Below are 25,024 nucleotides of genomic sequence, written 5' to 3' on the forward strand. Positions count from 1 at the left end.
GAGCGAGAGGAATTTCTGAAAACACAATTACCGTTCTATTTACGACATAACTACAAAGACGTAATTTTTGGTGGGGATTTTAATTGTATTTTACACGCAAAAGACCAGAGAAGAGAATTCAACCCCTCTCCAGCTCTTGAAAGGCTATGTCAGGCCTTAGAGCTTCGCGATGGATGGGAAAGTAAACACGGCAACTTCGTACAATTTACATTTTTCCGAGGAGCATCTGCATCTAGAATTGATAGATTTTATGTAGAGATCTAGCACCCAATGTACATGACATCAGTGTTAAAATAATACCATTCAGTGATCACCACGCTGTCCTACTGAAGATTCGTACCACCAGGACAATTCCTGTTATCGGGAAGGGATATTGGAAACCAAATAATGCGTTGCTAGATGACGAACAAGTGAAAGAGAACTTTCAACAGATGTGGTCAGATATGCTCAGTCGTCTCACCAAACAGGGACCTTTAACTGTACACAAATGGCTGTATAAGGTTAAACCGGCGATTCAAACCTTCTTTAGGAAACATGGAATAGAAAAAGCAAGTAACAGACGGAAAACTCTACACTCTTACTACACTATACTAACTGACCTTCTGGTGCTTCAACAGGCAGGTTACAACGTAAACAGTCACATAGCCGCAGTTAAACGAAGAATAACAGTCATACTGGAAAACATCCTACAGGGTTCCTTCGTTCGTTCGTGTTCTCATTCACCCTTAGCAGAAGAAAAAGCACAGCTTTAACATGTAGCCAATGAATAAAGGAACGAGAAGAGAAAAATCATATCTACTCTTCTTACCGATAACAACAGACGAATTTTCTCTTATTAAATACTGTCTAAATGAAACTGAAAAATACTTTAGGGAAACGTTCCGGGACTGTGAGAATTCCCCACTAGATCAAACGACCATTCTGACTTTCGTCGAATAACAACTCAATGATCATGACAGGCAGCAGCTCCTCCATCCGATTGAAGAAAGTGAACTATTCGAGGCCCTACGAACGGCCAATAACAGATCAGCTCCAGGCCTTGATGGTTTGACTTACTTTTTTCTACAAAAAGTACTGGAACATCATGAAATTAACCCTTTTAACACTGATGCAAATATTGTTCGCTAATCTACAAGATTGCACAGGCGTTAATGAAGGAATTATAATCCTTATACCCAACGTCCCCACACCAAGAACTGTATCAGATTTCCGCCGGTTAACACTCCTCAACACCGATTACAAACTCTTCATGAAAATACTGACGAAAAGAATACGATCCTACCTTATTAACATCATCAAAGTAGAGCAAACATGTGCTATTCCAGAAAGGAAAATAACCCACATCCTGCAGGCCTACACTTTGAAGCAGAACCAACTGAAATGGGCGCGATTCTAAACCTGGACTTCCGAAAAGCTTTCGACAGAGTGCATCATGGGTACTTGTTAGCAGTGCTGAAACGCATGGGTCTCCCAACCGCAATATGCAATCTTATTCGAACCCTTTATAGTTTGGCGCATTCTCGAATACTTCTTAATGGACACTTTTACAAACCAATTCCAATTAAAACATCAGTTCGACAAGGATGTCCCCTATCAATGACCCTTTTTGCTTTAAGTATAGAGCCCTTTATTCGGGCAGTCCACTTTGTAACGTGCACGATTCCCAACCCCCATAGCCTGTTCACGGTTGCAGCCTATGCTGATGACGTCACCATCTTACTGCAGACACCAACCGTTGCACCATAGTTGAAGGGCATAATAACAACTTACGAGAAAGCCTCTAATGCCCAAGTCAGTTATAAAAAATCCGAGACATTACCGCTTGGTCACGTGAGTCGACAACAGCATCAGTACCTATTAATGATAGAATTAAGATTTTGGGAATAGTGTTCACCCCTAATATGGCCCAAACTATTGACATGAACTGGACAACCATAGTTTCAAGGGTACGCGCCACATTGTCAATCAGTTTGAGTCGAAACCTGAGCATCATTCAAAAGGTGTGGCATACAAACTTGCTAGCCTTATCTAAATTGTGGTATGTTGCACAAATTCTACCCATGCCGGTAAAAATAAGCCAGCGAGTTGAACTATGTATTAGTTATTATTTATGGCGAGGATATGTTTCGTGTAGCAAGATCATAAGTGAAGAAATCGGTCGAGAAAGGAGGACTGGGTCTCATAGCAGTCGGTGAAAAATGCCAAGTGCCTTTAATGCGAGAGTTAATGACAGCAGTAGGAGCTCCTCAACAGAATTATTTTTGGAATATAAGTCAGCAAAATTCAAAGTATTTAGTGCCGACACGATGTTTTAGAAGAGCGCTGCGTGAGATAGATACGATATGAGTGACAGGACACAACGTACCTCCTATAAGAGTAATATACAATCATCTAGTAGAGAAGAACAAAACACAACCCCAGACCACGGAGAAGTACCCAAATAGGAAATGGAAAGAAATCTGGAGAAATTTCAAAGATCCTCATATACCAACTGACTGGAAAGTTGCAGCATATAAAGATATAAACGAAATTATTCCAACAGAAGATAAAAATTTCCGTCATAACATCACCCAATCCCTACTCTGTAGAAAATATCTGGAGGTGGACACACAGAAGCATAAACTTACGACTTGTGGAAGTGTCAAAATTGTCTGGAAATGGTTTTGTTCTGTGCTAAGACAGATGACAGGATCAGCTAATCCTAATGCAGCTTACAGAGCAGCTTTAGAGCTAGAGTTCGGTACGCAGCACTTGCAATTTGCGCAAACTTGGCTGGTCATGGGGTATCTATATTATGTCCAGAAAAACGAACAGTGCTCCCTGAACACATTTATCCGCCTTCTAAAAGATGCCAAACAACATTGAAACGTGTGCCACCGACAGAGAATCATCACGTTAAGGAACTCGAGAGTGTTTCATTGTAGCAGTCGAATGGTCGTGCAGCGAATAGTGCAGTGGTTTTCACGTAATGTGTTTTGTGCCAATGTTTTTTTGAAATGACAATGTTCTAGAACAATAGGATACGAGAGAAAACGAAAATTTTTTGTTTGTTTTGTTTTTCAAGGACAGAAGGACATGTGACAGGTGGACATTATACTGTACTAAAAGATGGAGTGGTTTGCTTGTTGTGTTACTCTTGTATGTTAATACTGTATCTTGCCATTTGAGAGAAATAAAATGATAACTAAAGAAGAGTCAAGAAATATCGAGTATTTTCGCTTAAATTTCCTGCTAAATTATCAGCAGATGAAGCTTTAGCTTTAACAGCTGATGCGAATCTTTCAAAAAACCAGTATAATATCGTGCATGATCAGGCAAGAAAAGCCAGCTGTGATAATGTTAGATATAACAATCACAGAAACATCCGCTTTAATACCTGTGCAGTCCCATCTTGATTATATTATATCAAGGCTTGGTAAAGACCAAGGAGATATTTTTCGAATATTGTCCAATATTAGTACCAATGACATTGTTGTTAAGCGGGCCTGTGGCGGTGTTCAACAAAGTATGTATCGCCAAACGTTTTTAGATGAGCATTCAACTGATGAAAATTTGTTTAGCGTCTCTATGGTACCTATTCAAATTTATAATGCCAATAACAATAATAAATATCTAATTTGACAAAATCCAGCTCCTTCCGTCGCCCTATAAAGTTTGTTTTCGCAAAAGAAACGGTATGTATGTAAAACGATGCACAAAAAGAAGAAGAACATATCGCCAATCTCACCCCTACCATAATAACTGCAGGTGGAATGGAATTTATCGTCAGGCCTAAGATGGTTGGTGGAAAAGTTTTTTAATTCTGTATCCTCATGCGCGTCTACGCAAAACATGTTATTTATGTGGAGCAAAACGGAGGGAGATGAATAATCTTGGTTTTCTCTCTCAGACTTTTGGACTCTCAAGCTTCATACTTGGATATATTTTTTGGAATGTATTTTCCACATTTCTTACAAACTAGATATTAAAGCATGGCGGGTACGCGCCAAAGGAAAATGGATCAAAATAGAAGGAAAAAAGAAACATGTCCCAGTAAAATTTCGTAGTGAATTCGAGCTATAGGTAGATATGACTAAACAACACGCAGGAAGCACCAATGACAGCAATACAGCCCGCAAGTTTTAGAAATGCTTAAACATCGTCAAAAATTACTAGAGTAAATGTAGAATATAAAAGAGATTTGAAATAATATTGGAATGCCCAAATTGTTGTTTCCCGGTCGATATAGACAAATTTGGTGAGTACGCTCGTTGCACACTGGAATTGTACTTGAAAGTGTATTCTTGGTACTACATGCTCGTAAGTATGCACAACGTATTATTTCACGAGATGTTATAACCGGGAGTATTCTACCAATTGGGTTGCTTTCAGAAGAAGCAAAGGAGGCCTGAAATAATGACGTCAGTAAATACAGGGAACTCTTTACACTAAAATCATCAAAGGTTAATACACACACGGATTTAATTCTCAGATTGCAGGTCACCTCTGATCCGTATATTGCTAGCAAACGCACTCCTGCCAAGACCAAACGTTCAGAAATAATTCCCAAGACTGTACGATTTACAAAATGGCCATGTATGAATGACTGGTGTGACCATTCCAATTACAGCAATGATACAGAATAATTAACATCTTTTCTCTTTTTTGCGTAAGTTTTGCGTAATCTCTGACAATGTTTTTATTAGACGGACTAACCAGTGTTATGTTGTAATTGTCACTAAAGGCTTATTTACATATAACTGGCTGCCTTAAAATCCGTTAAGAGAAGTCAGATTTATTTTTAGTTTCATTAATTCACTGCAAGACTGATCAATACAAATATGTGTTTAGGTTTATGGAAAACCTCATAATTGTTTTGTAAATACGTAATACAAATAAAACATTATTTTGCAAATAAATTTCTTGCAATCGAATGTAATGTCAAAACCTTTCACAGGCAGATATAAATAAAGTAATGTATAAAGTTCCACTAGATTGGTGAAATATCCCACTGTGTGGTGCTTGGAGCTCCGTATGGTAATAATAATAATATTATTTGCGTTACGTCCCACCAACTACTTTTTCGGTCTTCGGAGACGCCAGAGCTCCGTATGGGAGGGGCACGTGGAAACTCAACGAAACTAATTTAGATAATGAAGACCTAAGGGAACAGTTTCATACGGATTGGATACAGTAGAAGAGCAAGAAGCAGATAGCACGCTTTTAAAACACAATCGGCTGGTGGCTGAAGTATGCGAAACCCAGAAGCGTACTGATCTTGAAAAGATCGTGGTATGCCGACGTCAAATTAATCACACAATGGAATTCTGCTACAAATGCTTGTGACAGTTGTACAAATGAGATAAAAAAGTCCTTACCGTATCAATCCATTAAGAAAGTAAGAGTTCAACTCTGAAGGTTGCACCGGAAGAAATTAGAAGGGTTTAAAATCCGCGCCATATATGAACACAAAGGATCTACCGAAGCACCTTCTCTATATCATCCAATACGAGAACAAAGACGAGGTCGTCAGAAGAGCATTCAGAAACTCGTATTACCATCAAGAGAGGAGAGTTCCAGCCATCAGGAAATTAAAGATAATACTGAAAACTAATTTCAGTCACACTTTGAGTGGACCTCGCAGAAGGATGTAAACAATCAATATAAATTATTTGATGTCATCCGAGGAAGAGTAACAAATCGCCAACAAGGAAGTTTCAGTTCCCACCTGAGCATGGAAGAATTTTACGAATTTTACGAACTTTACATACGCAACAAATCACCAGGCCCCGATGGTCTTGGTAGAGTATTCTTGTTCAGTTTCTAGCCAATTATACAAGAAGAACCCGTCCGTGCTCCAAATAATGCACTTGAATGATGGATGATTGTACTGATACCAAAGAAACCTAGTTCTCTGAAGAGAGAAGCTTTCAGACCTATCTTTTTACTAAACTTTGATTACAAAATACTTTCCAAATGAATAAAACAAAGGCTAAGTACCTTCATGGGAGGCGTATATCAACACTCATTATGTGCAATCCTGGGTAGATCAATCATTAACACAGTGTGCGCCATTCGAGACAAAGTATGTGAATCCTCGATCGACAGGGAAAGAAAACAATCACTATAGACTTCAACTATGCCTTTGATCGAATGAATCATGCCTATGTAATTGAAGCACTTAAAGCCCTAGAGTTTGTAGAGAAATTCATCACTGTCATAAGAAATGTCTTGAAAGGAGCATCTTCAAGAGTCTGCTTCAACGGTTATTTTCTTTTTTCATAAGTTTATCTTAACCGACCTATAAACATTAATAAATGAATAAGACAAGTATGCCCACTCTTGGTGCTCCTGTTTGTTTTGTCTCTTGAGCCACAACTCAGTGGTCTCACTGCTACAGGCAACGCTTATGCCCTGAAGGTTTATGCGTATGTAGATTACGTCACCATCATTGCTGACTGTAGCCAGGATTCTGAATGGTTATTTAACGCAATCAACGAGTATGGTTGATAGTTTGACATAAGACTGAACACTAAAACGTCATATATGCTAGTACTAGGTGAAAAAAGTAGGAAATTCGTCCCACCAAACTGGCTTAACCTTGAGGAAGAAGTGAAAGTTGTAGGGAAAATGATACAGAAAAGGATACAGTGGAAATGGACACAGAAACTAAACTCACTCAGAGGTGTATTGCAACGGGAAAATAATAGATCGTTATCACTCCGACAGAGAATACAATGTCTCAACATGTTCGTCGTGAGCAAGGTATGTTACTTGAGCCAAATTCTTCCTACTCCCCGCATGACAAATACCGCGGTTACATCAGCAATAGGTTGGTTTCTCTGACAAGGCTCACTTTTAAGAATGGCACACAACTCTCTCACCTTACCTAAGCCACTTGGTGGTCTTGGTCTCATTAACGCTGGCACTCAAGTGAAATCCCTTTTCCTAAGTTGAAACATAATGACATCGAAAAACCCCCGAGCTCTTAAAAATTTCTACAACAATGTTGCCACCTGCAAGAAAATTGCAACCATCTAGCATACTATGATGTACATCATCTAGCTCCCCACGAACGAGTTCTAAAACCCGAACTTAGCTACTTCTCTCCTGATACACTAACCACTACGAAACTTCCAGAGATATCTGTACCTTCGTACAGCGTAATAATTACGTTGTATATGCCGCCACGATCATGAAGACTGCACTTGTAGTTAACTGGAATCGAATTTGCAGGAACGTTAATAATAAAGTCCTTCCGAACATAGTACGTGAATTCTGGTATATGGCAGTGCTTGAATTGATAACAACCAACTAAAAATTACATCGCATCCGTATGATAGACAATCCAAGTTGCACAGTTTGCAGGAAAGAAGACACCATAATTCACCGTTTAGCACACTACTCACAATTTCAACCAATGTGACGGAGGGTGAGATCCTTAATAAGGCAGCTGATTGGCCAACATAGTTTCCGAATGTATTAGAGACAACTTCAGTCTCTGTCCAGTACAAGTCCAGACTGCGGTGATGTTACTTATTGGTGTATACGTATGTGCATCCCGTTCACATAATGTCAAGATTGTGCACTTCCAGCCAGACGTGTACAAGTTCAACTGTATAAGATGTTTTTAAATGTATATGGTGACAAACTGAACAAACTTGTAAATGACTAAAATAGCGAAATGAATCAAATAGGGCGCCATCATGTTTCAATTGTAAATGTATGCACCATTATCATTAGATCTCGTAGTCCGGCTCCATGGCTAAATGGTTAGCGTGCTGTCCTTTGGTCACACGGATCCCGGGTTCGATTCCCGCCAGGGTCGGAAATTTTCACCATAATTGGTTAATTCCCCTGTTTCGGGGGCTGGATGTATGTGTCGTCTTCATCATCATTTCATCCTCAACACGACGCGCAGGTCGCCTACGGGAGTCAAATCGAAAGACCTGCATCTGGCGAGCCGAACTTGTCCTCGGACACTCCCGGCACTAAAAGCCATACGCCATTTCATTTCATTAGATCTCGTTATTGTTAATATTATCGTTTCATTACTGTTATTCAAGAACACCAGTAATTTCTATTTAACTTGGTCAAACCACTTTAACGTTCTATTCTCCACACCACCATCACCTTGTATACATGAAGCATATCGTCGAGGCGCCGGCAAACGTCGTATCCCACAATGCCTTTCCGATCCATTATTCTCCTTAAGACTGGTCACGCTTCCCAGCCACGTATGGATATGCAGTCCATCAGAACAATTTTCGTTGTGCTCGTTTTCGTACGCCAATGTGTAAAGGAAATTGAACATTACTGCACCGCGCTGTAAGAATGTATGTTTGCATGACGTATTTATGCACTCCTACAGTGTAATGCATTTAAGGTTCATTTTCGTTTACCCGCCAGAAAAGGAAAACGAAGACAACGAACATTGTTCTGATGGACTGCATATCTATACGTGGCTGGGAGGCGTGATCAGTCTTACTGTAAGAAGAATAATGGATAGAAGGGGCATTGTGGGATACGAGGTTTTGTCGGTGCAGCGACGATATGATTTAATAACGCAGGAAATTGGAATTTGACACGTATATTTTTATATACCGATATACTAAGTTTCTTCATAATTGCCGACATGTTCCATAAGGCGTAAAGAATTATATTGCAAATCACACACAATAACAATTTGATGGATTTTTAATAACATAAATGTAACTAGAGATATTCGTACGATTCTTTGGTCATGCTGTTCTTCATGAAATTCTCTGCTGTAACGGCTCTTAGTACTGTACTTAAAATGCTTGCAAGGGGGTCATTTTGAAATTCTGTACTTATTGGAATTTATGTATCTTTTCTCTTAAGAGTGTAATATTTTAGCAAATTTAGTGATGATTTAGTCAATACTACGTTAACTTGTCATTGGTTTCTGGCCTGTGAAAATGGAAATGTCACTGGCGTCAGAACGTTACCGAGAAAAAACCCAGCATTATTAATGGTAGTGAAAGAAACAGCAACATGTTGTACGGATATTGATTTGGATTTGTTATCATACTCAATTGTGATGTGATGTGCTGTGCCTTACTAGAATACTGTCTTCAAGATGTCTTTCAACAGATCATCGCTTGAAAAGATGAGCCCGTTTTATTCCCTAAACGAAGGATTCTTTTCCGAAAAACACAATATTTTGCAGTTCGGTTTTTCACAGTTACACCTTTCAGTGAAGTTCTGCATCCTAAGTCTTGGAGTGATTGACCAAATGCTGCATTTGAAGAACGCGAGAGCACATTGAACGAAACGAGCACTCAGAAATTATTATTGCTGTAGAACGTTTAAGATGAATCACAGTGGTGAAACAATGACATCCGTACAAACTGACAGTTCTGTCTAGAATTTCCCAGTGTGGGAGATATAGAACATTCCCTCCGCGTGGTATGTCGTCCGCAAATCCTTCTATGCTACGAAAGCAACAACAACAACAACAACAACAACAATGTGCCTTACAGGGACGTATTACACTCATTCATACGAACAATGTGGCGTCTTGAAACTAGGTCAACTGCACGGCTGGTTTAGTCGCTAACGTGGCATCATAACGGATTCCATGAGTTTACTGGTTAACAGACACTAACAGTTTGACCTAAATTCGTACCATATTTATCTGAGCGTATGCTACTTTACATTATCTAACATTACATTTTTGCATAGGCCTAAACTCATAAAGCCTGAAACCAATGATGAGCATGTGCTAATAAGTTTTTAGTTCTGCATAATTAGCTTATATGAAAATCAGAAGCGTATCACAAGTGTTTCATAACTTTTAGATTTGTATCAACATTAGCATATTCTTTCGAAAAAAATCCGTACATTTGTGTGTCCAGTCGCTATGTATGGAGATGAGTGCTGGCCAGTTACGAGACGAGTACAGCACCAACTTCACGTTATGGAGATGCGTATGTTGTGTTGGTCGATAGGAATCTCTCGCCTCGACCACATTACAAACGACGCTATTCGGAAGAAGAATGGCATCGCCCCAATAAATAAGAAAATGCCTCAGAGACGCCTCCAATGGTATGGCCACATCATGCGCGCAGCACTTCATACTGTCGCCAATACTGCCTACCACGTTAAAGTCAGCGGAATTCGACCAATTAGAAGGCCAAAACAACGATGCAGGATGCCATTAACGCCGGCATAAGAGCACTCCACCTACAGCGTAATGATGTTTTCGATCGTGGAATATGGCGTTTTTGAATTTGGGCGAAAAGCCTGTATTGCTCATCTTCTTCAATAAATACACAAAATACATAAAATACATAAATGCAAATATGGCGTTTCTTGATCCATGAAGCGGATCCTACAACAGTAGGATAAACGCTTAGAAGAAGAAGAAGATATTCCTTCCTTGAACGATGAATTTTTGCTGGAAAGAAACAGTTAATTAAATTTGAACCAAGTGTTAACAGGACTGATAAAATAACTTTAAAAATGTTCTACTAATATTTCAGACTTTTATCGTTTTTATCGGATTTATTGAGAATGTGGTGGAATTTCGGAAGCACACTGCAAATAGTTTTCATGTAATTCCTACAGTACGAAACAAGAATTTTCACAATCGTAAAATTACAAACATACGGTGTAACCGAGCCGTAAGTAATTAACCTCTCCGTGACACGGAATGAAGGACAATGTTTGAGCGAAGGAACGTGCTGGGACCCTCTCTGATCTCAAGGAATTCTAGCGGTAGAACGCCGTCACATTATTAAATCAACACTTCTATATCACTTTAAATTTCTGGTCCAAAATAAGAAACGATAGCAGTACGGAATATCACAATACGATGGTGAATGGCTTTGCTGATTGGAGAGGATGTGATAGGATGCTTCTGCGTAGCGAAAAAGAAGCGAGGAGGAAGACGAGAGACGAGCAGAGTGAGGGTAGAAAACTGAGATGAATTTGTAGAGATCTGATACTCACCCAAATTTGTACTAGCGCTCTGCGTTGCATTTCCATGAAAGGTGTGGACTGTAACTACACTTCTCCTAACTGAAACGTCTTCTACATCACTTCCTTGACTGTCATCTAAGGAGCGACTCAAGAGCGACACACCAGCGTCTCTGGATAGTAGCTCATGTCTCCCGTCTTTACACAGTCCCATTCTGCCATACTTCTTTCTCCAGAGTGCTGAAGGCTCTAGAAATAATTCAGTAGTATCTTCGAGGTCCCTGGCACTGCAGCTTTCTAAGGAAGTGCTTGCCTGTGTTTCAAAGCTGTAATCGGAATCCGTCGAACTCTCAACCCTCTGAACGTAAGACTTTTGTTTGCTTATATCTTCCATTTTCGCGGAAGATCTCCACTCTTTCGTAGTGATGACACCAACATTCTCACTCTCAGAGACCTCTCGGGAGAATTCCGCACTCTGGTTCACAGGTAACGTTCCACAGTATACCACATTCGATACTTTACTTTCGTGCACACTAGAAGTCATCACAGAAAGACTTCCTTTCATTTTATGCTCTACGTTGGCATTTCCTTCAATTGATCCGACCCCAAGAACTGGAAGCTGAAATAACAAAGCAACAAAATAAGATAAGGAGATCAATTGCTTCCTGATAACAGTGCTGTAATGACTAAATAAATGCTACATGTACAGCAATGATGGTCTTGTTTATTTCCTATAGTGTGTGAGAGATTATTGGTGTATGCATTATCTTGAACAGTAGTTAAGGTGTTACTGACTCATTTTAAATATCAAGATTTTTACCAGTTATAACCAGCGTTATAAAAATAAATCATTTTAAAGAGCAAAGTAAATCTTTGGTCATCGCTTCAATGGAAATAAGTTTGATAACCTAAAAATGGCATGTTGCTGAAGACTTAGATTTGTTGCCAGAATGGTGATATAAAATAGATTCTTATATTTACTTGGAGTGAATGCAAATGGCCACGCATATTTTAGGACAATATAGTTATATACTGAACAAATCAAAGATACAGAGAAAAACATGGTGATGTTTGTTGCTTAAAGGGGCCTAACATCTAGGCCATCAGTCCCAGAGACAAAGAGAATTGCACATCAAACGAGAAACCTTTATCTACAAATGTAACCTGACGCTCATCTTGGCAAATACGAGGTAAATAAATAAATAAATAAATAAATAAATAAATAAATAAATAAATAAATAAATAAATAAATAAATAAATAAATAAATAAATAAATAAATAAATAAATAAATAAATAAATAAATAAATAAATAAATAAATAAATAAATACATGTATTGGTTCTACGTCTCACTAACCACTATTACGGTTTTCAGAGGCGCCAAGGTGCTGACATTTTGTCCCGCAGGAGTTCTTTTGCGTGCCAGTAAACATACGGACACGAGGCGTACGTATTTGAGCCCCTTCAAATACCATCGGACTGAGCCAGGATCGAACCTGCCAAGTTGAACTCAGACAGTGCCGACAGTGGGGTTCTAAGCTGACAGGTACGTTACCCAAACCGCGCAGCTTGGCTCAGTCCGATGGTATTTGAAGGGGCTCAAATACGTACGCCTCGTGTCCGTATGTTTACTGGCACGCAAAAGAACTGCGGGACAAAATATCGTCGTAAGACCTATAGTATATGTGTCGGTGCGACGTGAAGCCAATTGTAAAAATAAAAAATAAAAATCAAGCTCTGACTGGGGAGTTGTTTGTATCGGACTAGAAAAATTGCAATGAAACTTTGTGCGATGTTCAATTAAGTATATTCTAAATTTAATGGTAATAATCATTTTACAGCACATTCCACTTAAAACTGCGGCAAAATTGTTCAATAATTTAATTACGTAAATACTACTTTATGCCAGAATGAGTGTTAACATTGAGTTTATTATAACTTAATTGATCACCCTACCAAGTTTCATTGCAATCTATCTAGTTTAACCCAAAGAGTTCCCTTATGATATGAGTAACTCAAACGGTAGAGCGCTGGCCTTCTGAGTTCAACTTGGCAGGATCGAACCTGCTCCTGTGTGTGGACTTACAAAAGGCAGAAGTATTCAGTCAGTGGTATGTAAAGGTAGTTGGGTATAAGGATAATGTTCAGGTAGAGCAGGCGACCAACACTGGCAAATTACTGACATTTATTTGTGATAATAAAGACATTTACAAAGGACACAGCCGGGCTGAGTGGCTCAGACGTTTACTATCAGTGATAAAAGAGGAAAGTCTATAAGTAAATAGGAAAGACGGTTAAAAGTAAAACGTCCACACAGGAGGTGAATTATATTTTGATAATAATTTCAATTCTGATCAAATAAGCATGCAAGTACATGCAGTGTCATCCACTCATTCTTTCATTGAATGACTTTACATTCTGTGTGAAGATACACATCTTTTTTCTTTATAATTGGCTTTACGTCGCACCGACACAGATAGGTATAGCGACGATGGGGTAGGAAAGGGCTACGAGTGAGAAGGAAGCGGCCGTTGCCTTAATTAAGGTTCATCCCCAGCATTTGTCTGGTGTGAAAATAGGAAACCACAGAAAACAAGCTTCAGGGCTGCCGAAAGTGGGGTACGAACCTACTATCTCCCGAATGCAAGATCACAGGACAAAAATCGAAGATTTTGGTTATCTCTAAGGAAATTATTTCGGTTTCATTCACAAAAGTACTTCGTTACGCTTCAGAGAGAAGAAGTACACACTTGATCAACATGAAACCGTACAAAATTTTTGTAACGCAAGAGCTGCTAGTGGCTGATCCTAAACCCGAACTCAAATTTTGTCAATAAGTTTGGAAAGATGTATCTAAAGGGTAAATTGACTCGCATCTCATTATCTTGTAGAAGAAGGTTGGATCTGTGTGCATGACATGTGAATTTACAAAATATTTGTTATTAAAACTAAGAAAAAGAAGCGCTTATTATGAAGATACCAAAAATGTACGGTGCCCCGTGAGTGGCAAGATAATCGTTGTACCATATGTTTAAAAAATTATCTGAGAGAACCACAAGTTTCTCCATTTTCGACTGGATTCTGCCACAGTTTTCGAACGGGAAGAGTCTATAACGTGTTAGGGACTGAGGTTTTGTTAAGCATTAGCTATGCCCTCAGCCTCTTGATCACGCGCACTGAGATTCTTCCTCTGAAATAAATGAAAGGAAGGAGTATGCAAAACAAACTTACATCCTTTGGAAAGGCTGAAACTAAATATCCTAGTGGAACGGGTGTCAGTGGGAAAATGCAACAGTCAAAATATATACATTTTTTCTGAAGATTCATTTATGTAATCTTGTTTAATGTTTGTGTGCATTCAAAATCTTGGTTTGATAAAAACTTTTGGGACATCCTATGATACACGCGCTGTATTCTAGAAGAGTTGCAACCAGTTTCATCACATTGAATTTTCGAGATCATTTTAATTTACCAAACAAGAACAATAGGAAATGATAATTTCTTCAAGAGGAACGAAACCTGTGAGAACAAGTTACGCTGGCAGATTCTGAATTTCCTTCCATAACATAGGTAAGAGCATTTTCACTATTTTTGCACCATGACTTGTTACGGGAGCTGGTCATACTTGGTTGCATCGCTGCTTCTTCGCAATACTGCACAGGGCCACGAAGACAGTGCTAATGAGAACACAAATACTGCGTGGGCTCATAGTTCAATGACATGCCCCTTACATTATCAGGTTGCTAACGTGAAATAATAAAAGCCATTGCTTTCCATTTTAAGAACTCGGTGTTTATACAAGTAGGAAAGATCACAATATGAAGATAAAGTTGGAATTCAAGAGGACAAACTGGGGCAAATATTCATTTATAGGAAGGGGAGTTAGGGATTGGAATAACTTACTAAGGGAGATGTTTAATAAATTTCCAGTTTCTTTGAAATCATTTAGGAAAAGGCTAGGAAAACAACAGAAAGGGAATCTGCCACCTAGGCGACTGCCCTAAATGCAGATCAGTATTGATTGATTGATTGATTGATTGATTGATTGATTGAAGAAGTGGACTAGTATGGAATTAAGACCCATTGCACTGACATAGATACTAAAAGGTGTTAAATACGCAGCCGTACTTGCCTGAGATTATGTACACACCAAGAAGTTAGTTTGTAGAGAGTACTCTTAAGTGACTATGAAATTTTATTAATTGAGAGTACAGTCAGTTGTAAGAAGTTACTTCTTTGAAGAATAAATGTCCAACACAATTTGATTGAATAATCTGCCCTTTATAGTGCTGCTTAAATAAATAAAGCGTATGAACACCATCAGGCACATTACTACGATGTTAAATTAGTGCAAGTACAGTCACTAAAAAATGAGCGCATAATATCGATTAAGTTCCTCGTAGATGCGCCTTTCTCTGAAACCAGTGAACCTATAGATGTAACGTTTGTTGTGGATAGGGGCTTATATGTAGGCCTACATGGGAGAAGAATTATATTTTGATAATACTTAAAATTAAGTCTGATAAAATATTACATGCGAGGAAAATACAAAACCATGCGGTCATTCTTTTTTGAGCGATTATACACAGTAATTAATTAAAAATAATGTTATGTTATAGATATATACTTACTCCTTCTAATCCTTGATAGTCTTTCAGCGAACCTTTGAATATTTTTGGCGTGGCTTGAGTAAAATGTGACTTCCTTCCGTTAAAGTCATGTGCTGAGAGGAAGCACGTTAGTTCATCTTCTAGCAGATTACCTTAAATAAAAGTAGATGTTTTACAATTCTTTTTACAACAGATAGACAGTTGTAAGAGAAATCAAACAGATAATAATTGATAATTATAGGCCTACTTGTTCAGCAATATAACGTTAGAATGAGACAAGACAAGAGAGAAGGGCCAATAGCATTTGCACTTTCTGGAGCACAATAGGGTACAATAGCTTCCAGCAGTGGAAAAACATTAAACTGCTTGACGTGTCCTTGTAAAACATCAATAAATTGTGGCTGGAAGAAGGACTCTTTATTGGTAAAAAAATAACATCTGAAAATGAAAAAATGATGTAGTTTTCCGCTATTAAAATGAAAAAATTAATACCACCTTTTAATAATAAACTGATAGCTTACACCCCTCTGCAAATCGGTGTTTGAGTGTCGAACTCTGGACCCCAAGACTGCGAGTTCAAACCAGACAGAGGTAGACGGATTTTTGAAGGGCAAAAGAGTCCTCCATGTTGTACGATGTCGACATGAAAAAGGTCACTCGGGGCACATCTGGTGTATACGACAAAATTAATTAAAACTCAGCAATAGGTGTTACCCAAACAAAACAAAAATAGAGTTTATGTTCCTCTGTCATCTAGTGGTGAAAAACAGAACATCGAGCTTGACACGCAGCCAGACTAAATGGTGTCAAATGCCTATGCCTGAACAGTCTCCATTGGGAATTGTAGTTCTCTCAAGGAATGCCCGCTTTCTAGTTTCATTTCTTGACATAAAACCTTCTACCACCTTCTCCAGAATTTGCAGTAACCATTGTTTCAGTAAACGTGTCCCACCAACACCAATAGCATACCACAAGCACAAAGATTTTATTCGCAATACAATTTTCACTCTTACTTATATCTTTTTCGGGAACTGGAAGGCCTGAAGTTCCATGCTGTCGAGGACTTATTAAGTCCTTTGGAAAACATCCAACGACGTATTTGGAATAAACGCAAAATAATAACCATTTCTTTGAAAATCAGGTAAAATCACATGTTGTTCAGCAGCCGCAGTTCAATTTGAGTGAACCTGGACCAAGTAGCATTGATAAGATAAAAACTCATTGTTCTCTCAATTTTGAAGTGTAGTATTAATTTCAGTGCTATGCTAGTTGTCATAGTTTGCACGTTGACCACAACTCATCAAAAGCCGATGACTTAAATGTTAGGCCCCTTTAAAGAACAAGCAAGCACAACTCCTCAGAGCAATGAACACCCAGCATAAAAATTAAAATATTGAGTGAAGGATACATTATTAAAAATGTAAAATGAATGGTTTACATTCCAGGATTTCTACGTACCGTGAATGTGTGTCGTATGTGACGAGGGTAACGAGTACGAGAAGTCACTGTAAACACGAACTGGTGTTTACACAATGGTACAGTGAAGTGCAAAAATTATATGTAGTGGACTGCACAAAATCGACTCATTTAAGTGCACGACACGATCAACTTAATGGAATTTAATGCCTGTCGTGTTTTGTTATCCAAGCGCTTAATTCCTCCATTCCTTTCCGAAATTACAGTTATTGGCCTTGTTGCTTCTGAAGCTTAGGTTTCTTGACATAGGCCTCTGAATGAGGATGAACAAATGTTCTTCAGCAAGGTAATACACTAGTGTTCTAACATGGAGAGTGAAAACGTGCCTCTTTACGACCGCACCATAATAATGAAAGGAACACTTCTTATATTCACTTTTGTATGAACATACTGTGTATATACGTATGTATTTACGGGTTTATAAGAAAAACTGTAATAATATAATGTTATTGAATTTGTATTATATCACTAATAATTTAAATAAATCAAGTAAAATATTATTTTTCGGTTCAGTATTTAATCTGCCGCACGCTACTGTACCCATTCTAAAAGTGCACGTTGCGCTGAAAACGTTATTACGTTATAAAACTCTACCCCAGTTAAGGTGTTAGTAGTGTTTCCTCATTTCAAATGCCTGTGTTTGTGTTTATCATGCACCCCCCCCCCGCAATAATTACCGGAAGTCTGAGCGCCTGCAAAGTATAAATTAACATCTTCGATCAGAACACATTAACCGTTATCCACTGAGACGACTTAATAATGTAATGTGTCTAACGCCCCTTCAATTGCTACCAATTTTAACAAATACGAAGTGCTAAAATTTTTTACCTTTTTAAATGCCAGTAAGTATTCTAACCTGGGTCTCCAGCATTTAAACAATCTCAAATATTAAACAACTGTGCGTAAAATCGATTTTACAATTTTGAGCTTGAAGGCAAGCGCTTGATCAAATGCTCTATGCTGCTGGTCACATTACCATCATCTGGACAATTGAATTCGTCTGACTGCTACACGAGCCACTTGACCAGCATATCCGCTGTGGTGGCTGCACGGAATATTTGAACTTCTTACCTCAGTATTGCTTGTACCGTGGGTTTCTATGAAGTGGCTCATTCTTTATGGACACTAAATAAATTTGGAAGCATTCTTATCTGGCAAGGGTGAATCCGAGGGAACTCAAGCACTCTGTCCCATAACCAGTCACGGTCGTAAATAGGCACGTTTTCACTCTCCATGTTAGAACAGTAGTGTATTACCTTGCTGAAGAACATTTGTTTATCCTCATTCAGAGGCATATGTCAAGAAACCTAAGCTTCAGAAGCAACAAGGCCAATAACTGTAATTTCGGAAAGGAATAGAGGAATTAAGCGCTTGGATAACAAAACACGACAGGCATTAAATTCCATTAAGTTGATCGTGTCGTGCACTTAAATGAGTCGATTTTGTGCAGTCCACTACATATAATTTTTGCACTTCACTGTACCATTGTGTAAACACCAGTTCGTGTTTACAGTGACTTCTCGTACTCGTTACCCTCGTCACATACGACACACATTCACGGTACGTAGAAATCCTGGAATGTAAACCATTCATTTTACATTTTTAATAATGTACCGTTCACTCAATATTTTAATTTTTATGCTGGGTGTTCATTGCTTTGAGGAGTTGTGCTTGCTTGTTCTTTAAAGGGGCCTAACATTTAAGTCATCGGCTTTTGATGAGTTGTGGTCAACGTGCAAACTATGACAACTAGCATAGCACTGAAATTAATACTACACTTCAAAATTGAGAGAACAATGAGTTTTTATCTTATCAATGCTACTTGGTCCAGGTTCACTCAAATTGAACTGCGGCTGCTGAACAACATGTGATTTTACCTGATTTTCAAAGAAATGGTTATTATTTTGCGTTTATTCCAAATACGTCGTTGGATGTTTTCCAAAGGACTTAATAAGTCCTCGACAGCATGGAACTTTAGGCCTTCCAGTTCCCGAAAAAGATATAAGTAAGAGTGAAAATTGTATTGCGAATAAAATCTTTGTACTTGTGGTATGCTATTGGTGTTGGTGGGACACGTTTACTGAAACAATGGTTACTGCAAATTCTCCTTTACTGACCCTCATTTTACCATTAATGAAGTACGCCCTCCGGAAATGTTAACGTTATTCTGTGAACAATTTCTGCAAGTCTTGCACTGCTATCTTCTTTTAAACCTGAATTTGCCCAACTGATAACTACTAGCAAAACGCTTAACCAGTCTATTGTTACCAAAAAAATACGATCACTCTTGCTGGGGATCTGTTCTAAGCGTTCGATCACACCATTTAAAGAAAGGTAAGCGATTATGCGAATTTCATCCCAATTAATCAGTTTGTAATAATTTGACTACGACGAATTGAAATTGAGATTCCCTATCTGCAGTGTTGATTATGGTGACATGGGAGCGCGCGACTCACACCGTGCAAACATGTGTCTATAAAGGATTCCGTCGAGATACCAACTATAGATAACGCTTCAAGACATTTTGTTTAACCTATCGATCATAGTCGGCAAGTATTTATACCCTCGAATATGATCAGTGGTCCAGCGATATCTGAGTAAGCGTAACCGTATCATGCATACGATACTGAAACTGATGAGGTATTTTCTGATCATAATGAATGACATTCATGATTCTCGAGTCATCTTAGGATCTATAGGGTACTGTATGGCGGAGTTTATTGACCAGATAAATGCTGGAAGCATAACACTGAAATTAATATTACACTTCAAATTATATCTTATTGAAGCAATCTCTCAAGCGAGAACATAATGCTGATATGGTTTGGCATTTGTTTAAAGACGAGAAAGGAAGTAGTGAATGGGATGTAGAAACCAATAATATTAATTGCTATACACATACACTCTAACGGCCACCGCTGTTTTATCCATCAAACTTCACTGTGACAACGTTACGTGAGTCATATTGTTGCAAAATGTTCTTCAACCATTCTTGAGCAACTGTCAAAGCGTAGCTCTTTATGTGTCAGCTTGGGAGAACATATCTATAAGGGAAAGGACTGTAGTGTACTATTAACTTTTCTGTCACTTTTTCAGTAATTATTTAATCTATTATCTTCTGCCTCCTTTAAATACATATATAGATGTTACTGTACATAAATATAATAGTATGCCTACTCTCCTGTCACTGACTAAACCAGTCAATGTTACTGTTGTAACACGAAGGAGAATTCAATATTTTCAGTCTGTAAAACACGCATCCTGCTTTAAAAACATGATGCCCTGGAGAAGTTGCAATAAGCATTTAAATTTCAGAGAATTCATTCATCAAGAAATACTAAATGATATGCATTTTACTAACATGTGTGCAATATGCACAGAATAAAACAATAAGCTGTATGTACTGTGACCTTATCGGTCATGTACATATTTATTTATTAATTATTTGGCAGTGAAAAACCTTTGTAAAGCTCCCTCGTACTTGTTACAAAAAGTTGCATTAGGTTGCACATGCTTACACAACCTTTGTAACTTGCTAAACACCACTCCGTCTTAACTAAAAGGATACACAGATAGAGAGAGAGGGAAGAAAATCTCAAGCCAGAAAAATCGATAATGATACCGTCACCCGTTGAAAAAATGGCCGAACACGATGTTGCCAGCTCGCGAATCGCATTATTTTGATGAGATTTCGAGACATGCATAATATTTAATATGAGAAACCTCGGGATGTTATATGATTTAATTATAGACATCTGTCAAAATTCTAATTCTTTATAATATATTAACGTATGGAAGAATACGCAATCGTTGCATTATATAACGCGCTAAGCGTCCCTTGTACGCAGCACCCTCATGGAAGACATTGTTGGGGCATTATTTTGATAATTAATTTTGAATAAATGGCCGAACATTTCAGGTTCCGCACATAACCAGACTACTTAAGAATCTGAGTCACACGTTTGAGAGTATTACCGATGTCATACGACACGTGGAACTATTAATTAAAAGAAAGTAGTGGGGACTATCCATTGTCTCTTGCATGGAAGGGGGAAAGTTTATAAAAGGAACCGCGATGATGACAACCCATCCACTTTACGCGAAGGATCCAAAGCAGAACCACGGTTTGATGGTGTTCTGATCTATTCAGTGTTTCAGACTGTAAATGTACAGTTTATATCTTCGAGAATATTGTAATTGTCTACAAACAACAGTATTTAAAAACAGGTTGAAATAATGTGATCGCAAGAACGGTATAATTGTAATTTTTTAAGTGATGCAACAAGTATTAATTTCATTATAGTGCTATTAATTGTATTGTGTGTGTTAAAGTGACGCAACAAGTCTTAATCTCATAAAACTGTTATAAGTGTAGAAGATAACCATTGGATTATGAACGTGCTCAGCGGGAGTAGCAACGGACATGAACCCGTGACCAACGTCAACACCATGGAAGCTTAGAAGATGAAGATGAGGGTCTTACCCGGGACCCGAACCTTGGATTGTTACGACATGATGATAAGTACTAAAATGAAATAATTTTTTTTTATAAATGCGCGGTTATTCATTATGCAGATCACGTAAATTAGGTTAGACATGTAAATTGCATGTATTTCTTTTTAATTAGAAAGTGAACTTGTGAGTGGTCTTCATATTTATTTATGTTCATTTCATGGAATTTATAGTCTATTCCATGGGCTTAAATATATATATAATTAACGTAATGCATGTATTTGACGTGATGATAAAATATTAGTTAGTCAGAGTGCTTAGATTAGGTAAATGTAATAGATAGTGGATTTGTTTTTGGCACTGAGCCGAGCCGTAATTTTGTATAATTTATTTACGTGATATCCAACCTTATTATCATAATGCATGGTGATTATGCTTGTAAAAATGGATTATCGACTGTTAACATTAGGATAGCAAGGCACTCTTATTTTCATGTAATTCACATGATGACATATATTTGTAGATGGCTGTATTAATTATATGCGTAACTTGTGACATGCCTAGACATCGAACAGACGCCTACCTATTGAGATTAGCGTTTTCCTTTAATGTCGAATAATTTCCCTTTCTAAATATGAGAATATCCTTATGGATATGTTTAAAATCCATATTTGATTTTATTGATTTGATTTTAAAATGTAGGAAAAACCTAGGCTGTATTCTGTAATCGGATGGAATCGAAGCTGGTCATTCTGAGTTAAGGGATGTGAATATGAGACAATGAACAGTGGATTGATATTGTATTATATAATTGTGGCAGGACAGTGAATTTATAAGCCAGTGGAGCTTTGGAAATATGATATGAGAATATATAATGAAATAAGATTATTTAACAAATATGTGTTCCAAGGGAAACGATTTGCTTTCACCTTGAGATGTTGAAAGGATATTTCTGCCACACCGAGCCATTATTAGCCGCGCTTTGACGTCCAGAAATTTACGATGAGGGGAGAGTGAAAAGGGTTTGGCTCTTGAAGAGGGTTACCGTATGTTGTGTTGTTCGAGCTATTCCGCTTAGAATGAAAGCTGTATGACACCGATTATTGTTTAAAGGGTTCTTTGACTTTTTCATGTATGATCTTATAATAATATTTAACTAACTGGAACGCCAGTATTTTCATTTATTTGTTGACCATATGATTAATTAAGAAAGGCAGTTTTATTAGTCCCGTTTGTCGACGTCATCTTCGATATCATTGGTTCGAGTTCAGGGGCAACTATGGATTTTTGTTGTCACATTTTTTTTATATATACAGCCAATTGCATGTATATATTGTTATTGTTTATTTTCATATTGTGTACATATTTTCCTTTTTATACATTCTTTTAGTCGTGTTTCACTCTTTATGTGGATGACAAATCGAGTTTATTTTTCGTAATTTTTGTCATTGGATCCATTGGGATGTGGGTTCGATTTCTGGACCCAACATCAGTCATTTTATTTTGATTAGGATTATAACGACTAGCATTCATTTATTCTTTGTTTATTTTTGTAATATAATTAATTTAGCTAGGTGACCACTTCAAGTTATCTTCAATTTATTTTGTTGTATAAATAATTGCTTCTGATAGTGAAGAAAGTTCGTAATGATAACCGTCGCATTTATAAGGATATTTTTAATTTCTTTTTATTTTGAAAAGTATGTTATACAAATTATGATGTAATATTTATCATCATGTCGGGAAGAAGAAAGAGGTAAAGGAGAAATAAATTTTTTTTGACACTTTACAATTTGTATTTAGTCCATTGGACATTGCATATTCAACATTGATATACTATAAATATTCAGGATCAACCTTTAATTAATTTGATTTATCAAGGCTCAATAAATAGGTATTTAAATTTTTGCCTGCCTGTCATTTTGCCGAATAACATTGTATCCCAGGTTTCCTTCCGTTCATTTATGCCTTTAAGCTAGCTATGTGTTATTTTCTTTGATCTTCTGCCGCGAACGTACCATGGCCTTGGGAGGTCGGTGGTTTGATTCTTTGGAACGGAAGGGTGCAGTAGACCCTTGCACGGTCGGAAGAGCATTTGCTCACCCATCATTCTGAATTTTTTTGTTCCTTCCTGATGAGGTGGCATTTGACTCTAGACTAAAAAGGTCCCTTTCCATCAGGCGCTTTGGCGTATGGTGCTATATGGCAGTATCCCGATTTTTTTTTAGGGATTATCATGCTGTCATTAGGTTCTATGCGGCAAATGGTGTGGGGTGGAAAGGTAGCAGTACATTCCCTGTAAATACAACCTGCTGTTAGTAGTCAATGGACATCGAATCAAATAATATTTTAATGACGTCCTGAAAATTGCCTTCCACGCATCAGTCACTTTTGTTCAAAAATAAGCATTATCGAAAAACTATTGTAAGTTTCACACGCCTTTTCATCATGACACATGGCTACACTCGCCGCGATGTAATGTGGTCACATCGCCCTAAATAGGCGGCCAAACTACCGTTCTATGAATTTCACTGGCGGGAAAAAGTATAGAAAAATGCAGATCTTCATGTACTGTAAGAGTTGAACGCATTAAGTATGAGTCGAGGATGGTATGACGTCTTGAACTTCAAACGTTCGTTTATTGTTCACTTGAATCCTTTTATACATCGATATTCACCGCTCCTTTACTGGTATTAATTGAAAGAGAATCAATCGGATAATTACATATACCAGACAGAGTCTAATGAACAAATATAGTATGTACAGTATGTATGTATGTATGTATGTATGTATGTATGTATGTATGTATGTATGTATGTATGTATGTATGTATGCATGCATGCTGAGTTCTTAACCCGAAAGCTGGTTGGATCTTAAACAGATCGACCATCATCCCTCACAGGTAGCTTAGGTGTCATTGAAAAGGCACGAGTCAAATGAGGAGTAAGATGGTTTCCCGCTGATTTCCTCACCGAGTCAGAAGGCGTTGTTATATATCACTCTAACAAGACCTCTGATAAGCGTAGGCTACACTAATCGGCCCTATGAGTGACATTTTCACACCATTCGTAACAGCGACTGGCTGCATTACGAATGGCATTACTAGTATCGCTCATACATCAGTCACTTTCAAATCCAAGGATGAGACTGAGGCAGCTCAATGGAAGTAACGAACTTGATCTAATCCAAACCAGGAGACAGAGTAGAGTCTGCACACACTATCTCATCAGAAATGGATCTGCGCGGACAATACTGACTCTTAATTATGGACTATGCATTATGACCGACAAGTGTCCTACTTGCAAACATCTATTTGAAATATTGGTCAGCATACTGGTATTGAATTACAACAGAAGTCCACTGTATTTTACGTTTAAATGGAGCAGAGTGCGTTTGTTACACGTTTATGTATATATTTGAAAAATATGTCATTGCAGCGGACTGCAGCAGATCGCGTGATCCAGTAAAAACCACGAAGTACACCTTGTTGATCCTAATATCTTATTTCTTACACTTTCATAACAATTTCCCCTCTCAGACCCCAGGTCTAAAACACCCTAGACATTA

General features: G+C 37.9%; 1 protein-coding gene across 2 annotated transcripts in view; it reads right to left on the reverse strand.

The window, feature by feature from the left end:
* The window catches only part of LOC136863044 (rho GTPase-activating protein 45), a 363,658-nt gene that overhangs the window by 40,850 nt on the left and 297,784 nt on the right, over positions 1–25,024 (reverse strand). For both annotated transcript variants that reach the window (XM_067139366.2, XM_067139364.2), the window contains 2 exons: positions 15,551–15,681; positions 10,954–11,539 (listed from right to left, as the gene is read on the reverse strand). In XM_067139366.2, the coding sequence (XP_066995467.1) occupies positions 10,954–11,539; positions 15,551–15,681 (717 nt within the window). The remainder of the gene's footprint in view (positions 1–10,953; positions 11,540–15,550; positions 15,682–25,024) is intronic.

Source organism: Anabrus simplex, chromosome 2, assembly GCF_040414725.1.
Source record: "Anabrus simplex isolate iqAnaSimp1 chromosome 2, ASM4041472v1, whole genome shotgun sequence".
NCBI lineage: Eukaryota > Metazoa > Arthropoda > Insecta > Orthoptera > Tettigoniidae > Anabrus > Anabrus simplex.